The sequence below is a fragment of the Labeo rohita genome, chromosome 6 (assembly GCF_022985175.1).
Source record: "Labeo rohita strain BAU-BD-2019 chromosome 6, IGBB_LRoh.1.0, whole genome shotgun sequence".
NCBI lineage: Eukaryota > Metazoa > Chordata > Actinopteri > Cypriniformes > Cyprinidae > Labeo > Labeo rohita.
The window spans coordinates 5796626-5805678 of record NC_066874.1 but is presented as its reverse complement, the minus strand read 5'-3'; the positions used below and the strand labels follow the sequence as shown (position 1 = coordinate 5805678).

The 9053-nt window shown below is 34.7% G+C and overlaps 1 protein-coding gene across 1 annotated transcript in view; it reads left to right on the top strand.

Moving 5' to 3' along the window:
- The first annotated feature begins 5453 nt into the window (after nt 1–5453).
- The window catches only part of hs6st3a (heparan sulfate 6-O-sulfotransferase 3a), a 40037-nt gene continuing 36437 nt past the window's right edge, over nt 5454–9053 (top strand). The window contains exon 1 of the mRNA XM_051111488.1: nt 5454–7586. Within this exon, the coding sequence (XP_050967445.1) occupies nt 7051–7586 (536 nt within the window). The 5' untranslated portion in view covers nt 5454–7050. The remainder of the gene's footprint in view (nt 7587–9053) is intronic.

Genomic DNA, 9053 nt, shown 5'->3' with positions numbered 1-9053 from the left:
ATGGAATGTTCCTCTAATGTTTACATAACAAAAAAAGGACATTTTGAAGGTTTAAAAACATTCTGAAATAACATTTTTATTACATTTAGATTACAGAAGATGTGAAAAATGTAGGTCATGTACATTTTTGGTGTTTTTTGTCCTTTTGAAGTTTGACAGCAGTGTTATTTTAGTATAATTTATTAAATGTTAGTATCGTTTACACAATATAATGTTATAGTGTTTATTAATATTTTAAAATCATTTTTAAAAATGTTTTACTTTATTATTTTAATTTTTTTTTAAATAGTTTTCTAATTGTTTAATAAAATTGTATTTTTATAAAATGTAATTATTTATATTATTATTTCAGTATTAGAAAATGACACAAAAATTAAATTAAATCTGGTTCCATGGCAACTGAAAATCTGAATAAAAAGTTTTTAATTTTTTATATTTTATTTTTATATTTTATTTAATTTCATATAACATTTATTTTAGTTAACATAAATATTTTTAATAGTTTTCATTTTAGTTTTAGTTAATAATGCCAACACTGGTTCTCATAGTCAGTATAAACAGTCAATTAAAAAAAAAAAAACCTAATTGACAAACTTTCCACAAACTGGCTAAGTGCAAACAGCCCGCCTTATTGGCAGAGGCTATTTACACAAACTCCGCCCACCAACATGTGATTGGACTAGTCAACACTACACAAGACCATAGTCTAATAACAGCTCCAGTGGTGTAAATAGTAAAGGATGTGCTTTGGTCTTTTGTGATGTGAACGACCTGAGTTCAAATCCACCTTTTGTCAAACTTTTTTTTCTCCCTTTTAAATCTCATATCACATTGAAAAGGCATTTAGTTTTAATAAAAATAAAGGAAATAATCAAAAAGTTGAAAAATACAGCATTGGTTAGGGTTAAGATAGGTGTTCGAAGGGCTTATATTATCCTAAAAAAGGTGGCATCCATTTAATAATTTGAATTAAAATACTAATTTACATTTAATACATTATAATTGCATACTGTCTAATAATGTACTACAATACTGAGGTGCATATAATTGCCATTATTTGCAATAAGTAGTATAAATTGCAGAAAATCCTGCTATGTTAACATAATGTAAATAAAATCTACACTACTAGAGTAGATTGAACTTGTTTTAAATGTTTTAAACCATAAAAAGGTCTGACTAAACCATAATACCATTAAAAAAAGTCTGACTAAACCCATGACGAATGATTTAATTTGAACTTCCTGAGCATCCACAAATCCCTCTTGACTATTGTAACGTCAGACAAGTAATCTAGAGGAGTGCTCTCCAAAAAGCAGCAAGGTTATGAACCTCAAAAGCAGCAGAAGCAGTGAAGTGTTAAGTGCTCCGCTGTTGCAGTAAGTCAGTAAACCCCCCTCTGAGCAACCTCCCATTTTCAATCACTTTCTCTGAGCCCCCCTGGGAAGCCTAATAGTTGGCATTATCAAACCACATAATCAAACAAACAAGGGAAACATCACGATTATGTATACTGGGCCTCTGCTAACGCCCCCTTCCCTCTGTATTCTCTCTTTCTTTGTGTCTCTGTGCAGGCAGAACAAGAACACTGATTACTTCTCTCAGCTGGGGGAATGCAGGACTAAAGCTCATAGCTGCTGCATTAATCAAAGTCCTGTATGGATTTCTCTCAAAACCGCAGGCCTACACATTTGCAGGGTGCTGCTTCGCAGGAGAGCGTACTGTGAGCACAGGAGCTTTTATGTTGTCAGTGTTGATGCTTCTTGCTTTATTATGATATCAAATCGTACTGTGAGTCACGCACATCCATTCTCACAGCTACTGTGTATTATTCGCCAGCAACATACTGTATGCAAATGTGTAATTTCCACCAATTTCCAAGGAAAATCATCTATTCTTGTCTCACAAATGTATTCAGTTAGTTTTGCTTGTAGTAATGATCATTTTCATTCGTCACGCTTTTCTAATAAGTTCATTTGGTTCATTTTTACCTGGGTTTCTGCAGGACTTATAAAGTCTTAATTCACTCTTCCACCAATTAAGGCCTTAATATGTCTTAAATTGGAGCAGAAAGTCTTACATTCAAAAATAATGGCATAAAATGTTGCATGCAATTCCTTAGTATTTTTGTCTCGCTGTCCAGATATCAAGACACATCTACTTAAGATGCAAAATGAAGTCTTGTTTTCTGAGAAATGTAATAATTTTACATTTTACATAGAGTTTATGCTTAAAACAAGAACAAATATCTGTCAATGGATTAAGAAAAAAACTTGTTTGTCCTTTGAATAAAGCTGATTTTTCTGGGCCCATTAAACTCACTTGCTCAATTTTGATTAATTTGTCTGAAAACACAACTTTATATATCTGACCTTGGACCACAAAACCAGTAATAAGTAAGTAACAAACCATACAACAATGGAAAGCTTTCTTCAGCTTTCATATGATGTATAAATTTTAATTAAAAAAAAACTGACCCTTATAGGTTTTGTGGTCCAGGGTCATGATGTAAGAATATCTGCACTGCAAAACAATACAAAAATAGAGGAATCAGAAGGTAAAGTAGAAGTTAATGCCATAATTTAATGGAAGGGTTAACAAAAACAAAATTATAAAATGAGAAATGAGAAAAACACATAAAAATGACTAAAACTGTAACTAAAATTAAATTTTAATTAAAAAAAATTAAATATAAAAATAAAATCTAATTCAAAATATTAAGAAAAACTCTAATAGTAAAAATTATATGAAAATTACACTATGCTATGGTTGGGAGCAGAGGTATTTAAGCCTGAAGCTTTTTTTATTCTATTTTATTTATTCATTTATTTATTTATTTAGAAAATAAATGCAAAAGTTATGGAAATCTGTTATAAGTTGTACTTTCAAATGCTTAAGTGTTGCTGATACAATTCATTGTGTGCTCCTATTTACATTTAGAAAACATATGGACATCTTATGTTCCCGTTAAATTATTACTTGGTTTAAGAAACAACTTTTAAAAAGACTTAAATAAACCTTCATAAAGCAGCCAAACTGAATCAGATCTGTGTTTTGCCGTTTGAAAAATGTATTTTGCAGCATAAGAAGACAACAGTGACACTTAAGGCAGCTAAACATTAATAGCCACCAGCGTCGTGTCTTTAAAAAAAAGAAAAAGAAAAAAGAATAATTGTCCCCATCTTGTTGTCAAGGCTCCTGTGGCGCTTGATGACTAATGTATGTAAATGCACTCAACAGAAAGATAAATTACCAGCTCTGTGTTCATGAGATGTTTACTGTTCCAAAGATAGCCGCTTCCTTGAATCTACACTGTCATAGCTATGCACTCTCTAATAATCTTAAACTTGTCAAAGCGGGATGTGTCTCTAATTATCATAGGAGAAATTATCTGCACTTGTTTTTTACACAAGATGAATAAAAGTGTAGTGCAATATAACTATTTGCCTACTGATTGTATTTTAGCTCAGGACTGGTCAGTTTGAAAAGGAGTGGGGAAGATTTTGAGGTGTCGTTTTTATGAAGTTACAGGTTATTAGTGATTGTTGTGGGAAAAATCTTATAGAGCTCCATTTAAATTGTTTGAGGAACAAGATGTTTTTCCGCCCCCACAGACTCTAAACACCAAGTGCCTTGAAGATAAATACAGACAGTCAATTACAGCAAGTTCAACAAAAGCCAAATGGTTGAATTATTGTTTTGTTGTCTTATCTCTGACAAGTGAAACTTTCAAATGATTATCTAATACTTGATTCAATTATAGATTGTCTTGAAAAGCACAATATACTGATGCAGATTTGATGGCATGGGGAAGCATCTATATAGGTCTATTATTCGGAGCTGTCCATGGTGCTGAAATACAGACAGGTTGAGACTAGAAAAAAAGTCTAAATTTTATACAGATCTTTTCACTGTTAATAATTTTCAAAATATAGAAGTTGTGGATGAATGAATGATTGCATCATTAAGTAAATCAAGGCCAAAGTGTGACATTTGCTTAAATGCAATTTTCACTCAAAAACTGCTAGTAAATTTCACATACAATTACACAGAAACAGCAAGTAACACATTTAATTAAACATTAAATTCTGATGCAGAACAACCATTATTCTCTCCACATAAAGATGTATTGTATTTAAAATACAGTCATTATTATGCAAACAGTGGACTTACATTATTAATATAATATAGGATCTTAAATTACTAATATCAAGTACTATGAGTCTCTAATTTGTTATTTGCACATATTTTGGTCTCTTCACTTATAGATCTCCAACTTTTATTAACTGGTCACTATTATTCCAATGTTGTTTCCAATACTGATTTGAGTGAATATTTTTACTTTGTTTATTAGCCTTTTGTCTTTATTTAGTAGGTCAGTGGAGAAGTGACAGAAGAGTACAAGAAGAGGGTGAACAGAAATGGGACATGACCCAGGCCGGCTCCACAACACATTCCCACAAGCCTCAACAATGCTTCCTATGTCAGGAGCAATGCACTAGCCTCTGAACCACAGCTCTGACTGAGAGGTTATTTGGGGTAAGAGAGACCAGGGAGTATTGTAATGGGTTTACTAGAACCAATTAGAAAAGAAATGGAAGTTTTACATTTCCTTGCACTTTCAGTTAAAAACCAAATGCCATATAACCTGACATTATTATGGAAAGCAAAATGTAAGAACTTCCAAATACTGGAAAGAAGAACATTAAAAAACCCTTCTGCCCAAACCCCAGATTTTTGTCAGGTAATACTGTTAAAGTAGGACACAAAGTAGAAAACTTTTGTCTCCTTAGCAAACAAGATAGGGGGGCTAGTACTTGCCATTTTTGGCTTACATAAAGGCTAAAATATACACTTAGTATGTCAACTTAAAGGGGTCATGACATGAGAAACCAAATTTCTCTTTATCTTTTGACATAGAAGAGTTGTATGCTTAATTCATCCTGCAAGTTTCATAACTTAAAATGTCCTCATCATCAATATAAAAGCATTTATGTAATAACCCTCAGAAAACGGCTCGTTTGGATCCAAGGTGTGAGGTGACGTCGCCCTGGCACATTCGTTTGCATAAGCACTGCCTCCAATGGAAGACATTGAAGAATAGTCTTCTTGTCACTATAGGCCCCGCCCACTGCCATTCAGTTGCTTAACGGCTGACACTTGATTATGCTGAATTTGAGTGTCGTGTTGCGCCAAAAGCAAATGGAAATTACAATCATTGCAGCGTTCTTGTCTACACTTGATGCAGTATACAGATGCGCATTCACTTTCTGACACAGTCCACGCAATTGAATCTGTCTTGACGTTTAAACAGCTCGTTCACATCTTTGTACAGATATCAGAAGGATCCCAGCCTAAGAAACAAGTGGATGGTTTATTTTTAATGGCATCCCGGATTGTGTCAGAGGATTGTTCATACTTCAGAGCATGTTGTTTTGTAAACGAGGCACAGTGTCATGGAGAGTTCACAAAGAAACTTTGTTGAAAGTTGAAGCGGTACTAGATTTTACTGCAGCTGCATCACAAACTGTAAGTAAATGGTTTCATAATGCTTTGTTTGGAAATTACAGTTTTATTTTGATTCTGCTGTCAAAATACTCACATGCAATAGTGAGGAGGTGGGGCATTAATACTGTTTCTTATGCAATGATGTTAGCCAATCAAAACAGTGGCAAGTCTTAAAGGACCCGCCCCTTTAAACAGATCGTTTTAGACAGAGGGTCAGAATGAGGGTTGAAAATAGTTTTTCCACATATTTATTTGTTTATTTTTGTGCAAAAAATGTTATTAACAATATAAGTGAAACTCAAGGAACATCTTAAAATAATAATAAAAAAATTAAACCTCTCGATATATTCGATTATAACTTCCCACTTATCTGATTTAAAATATTTTACTCAAGTCATCTTTCCTTGTTCTTTAACATTAAATGATTTACTTTATAAACTAAAATTAACAGGTTTTACCTCAGATTTATGTTGAAGACTTCCGGTTTGCAGCTGATAGCCTAGCAGCGAGAAGAACTGTTTGCAGTACTTGTTCATAATTAAGAAAATACATTAAAATAATATAATAAGACAAGCAAGTTTGCAATATCAAGCATCTAAACCAGCTAAAAATAGCTGAAAACTGAGGACACCTAAAGCTTCACACATTAAATTTACAAATGACCGCGCTTGCTGGTATGGGGAAAAATAAGGTGGATAACTATGTTTGCCATTTTTAGACTTGTGCACCATTTTTTTAAAAGTAAAAAGGGTTTGCAAATGTTCTGCACAGGCCAATTTAAGAATAAATTAATGCACACATTTTACTGTCCATCTTTTTCACTCTGTGTTGGATATTTGTACACTACTGAACAACTACTTTAATCTGTAGCAAACAAGTATGTGAACATTATGTCAAAGTTTCTTTGATATAAGTTCTGAGGGTCACCCTTCCACAAGCAAGACTGACCCAACAAGCTTTTGCATATAACGCATCCAATGATTTCTAGTTGCATCTCCCTCTCTTTCTCTCCCTCTCCTCACACGACGAGCAAGTTGCAACAGGAACTCAACTTCTTAAAGCTCATCTCAGAAAGCTGCATTACAAAGCAGTGCAATCAGCGCTGAAGCTCGGCGCGACGGAGCGGGTCTTTGGATGTGTTTTACAATGGGTCCGGATCTCATCTCCACAGCCAAAATACGGCTAAAATCTACGTTCAACATTGAGACGATCTGCACGGCAAATTCATGTTCAAAAAAGGTGCGCCGTTTTACCTGGTAGTTTATGAAGCTGCTTGTAAAAGCGTCATTTCCAAGTTTAGTAGGCTACAATGAGGAAACGCAAGGCTTGCTTTACCTTTCTGTCTACTATTTGACGGTCCACCTTTCCTTTATGTAACTATGATCTAACTGAAGGCGCTTCGCGGTGTTCGTCTGCGTTGAGACGCTCTTCGGTGCCGGATCAGACTTTGTCTGTGACTGTGAGCATCATCTTGAAAGCACCTGGACGACTCATTCAGCAGCAACAGCATCACCAATGGCGTGATCACGGATCGTTGTCTTTGCAATGGATGATAAATCCAACAAACTCCTTTTAGTTCCTGTTTTGACCGTTTTGTTTGTCATGATCGGCTATCAATATATTTGTCCTGCGGGCAGCACGTCCTGTCGGTTCGGCAATGGAGAGAGTTTTCCGTTCTCCAAATATCCAGCAGACGTCAAGAGAGAGTCTCCGGATCCGGACGAGGACGCTTCGTTTAGATTCCAGTCTAAATTCAACTTCACACGCGAGGACCTCGAACGCCACGTGGATTTCGACATGAAGGGGAACGACGTGATCGTGTTCCTGCACATCCAGAAGACCGGAGGAACGACGTTCGGAAGGCACCTGGTGCGGAACATCCACCTGGAACGCCCGTGTGACTGCCGCTCCGGTCAGAAGAAGTGCACGTGTCACCGACCCGGTAAAGCGGAGTCGTGGCTCTTCTCGCGCTTCTCCACGGGCTGGAGTTGCGGTTTGCACGCAGACTGGACCGAGCTGACGAACTGTGTCCCTGCTGTGATGAATAAAAAGCAAAAGAAAGACGCGCCATTGAACAGGCGGTAAGTGTGTGTGGCTTCTAATAAAAGTGATCAAAAGTTCAGTTGGTGAGACTTTAAAATAACTTTCAGTAGTTAATAACACGTTTAGTACTATTATTGCTATAATATAAAACATTATAATTTCACGTATGGGGAGTAACCCTTGTTTCAACATCTGTAACGCCAGTGTTTTTGCGTTTTAAACTTAAAATATTCACGTTTGTCTGCTACAAATGTGACCATGGACCACAAAACCAGTCATAAGGGTCCATTTTTTGAAATTGAGATTTATACATCATCTGAAAGCTGAATAAATTAGTTTTCTATTGATGTATGGTTGGTTAGGATAGTACAGTATTTGGTCGGGATACAACTATTTGAAAATCTGGAATCTGAGTGTGCAAAAAATCAAAGTATTGAGAAAATTGGCTTTAAAGTTGATCAAATGAAGTTTTTTGCAATGCATATTGTTAATAAAAAAATATATTTATGGTAGGAAATATCTAAATGGAACATGATCTTACCGTGAATTTAACGGTAATACTGTAAAAACACTACAGTAAAAAACCTGTTAAATGGTTAACGGTAAAAGGCCGTAAAATTTACAGTGAACAGTAAAATTTACCGTAAACTGACATTCCCAGAATTCCATGTGTTACATTTTTTTAAAATTTGATGTTTTTTTGTTGAAATAACCCTTTCTTCTTAGTTTTTTCTTAGCTGTTTTGTACATTAGGGTTCTATGTTACATCTAATGTTGTTAAATTAATGTTTATGCATTATTTTAGTTTCATGTGTTACCATGATGGTGTTTAGTGTTTGTGTGAATGACACTGTGCACCTTCTGTATGTTAATATTTAAAAGCTGTTTGTGATAAGCTTTGGTTCATCATTTGACTTTCTCATCACCACCTGCTTTTGGTGGTTATCAGTGTATTACAAAGGTACAGAACAGATATTTCAGTATTTCAATAGGTGGTACATTAACATTATATCAGTTAATGCAATTACGGTGTTTACCTGTAAATTTAAGTGCAAACCGCAAAACATAAAATGTTGCTACCATATTTTTTACGGTAAAATTCTGGCAACCACAGCTGCCAGTTTTTTACCGTAAATTTTACGGAATATTTTTTTACAGTGTACTTAATATAATAATGATTTTTGGCATAAAAGAAAAATCAATTTTGACCCATACCCAATGTATTTTTGGCTATTGCTACAAATATACCCGTGCTACTTAAGACTGATTCCGGTTATCCAGGGTCACATATTAGTTTCAAAACCATGTTACGAAATGGTATAAAGTAACTGAAGCACAAAAAAAATGCTGTTGAGTTGTAACACCAATAGAAAAACATATGTTTTAAATTTTGTAAATGAATTTACTGTATTGGGGTGATGAAATTTACTTTAAGTAATCATTATACAGCTCTACCATTACAGATGTACCAGAGATATTTTTCTACAGTCACTTCAGAAGGGTGG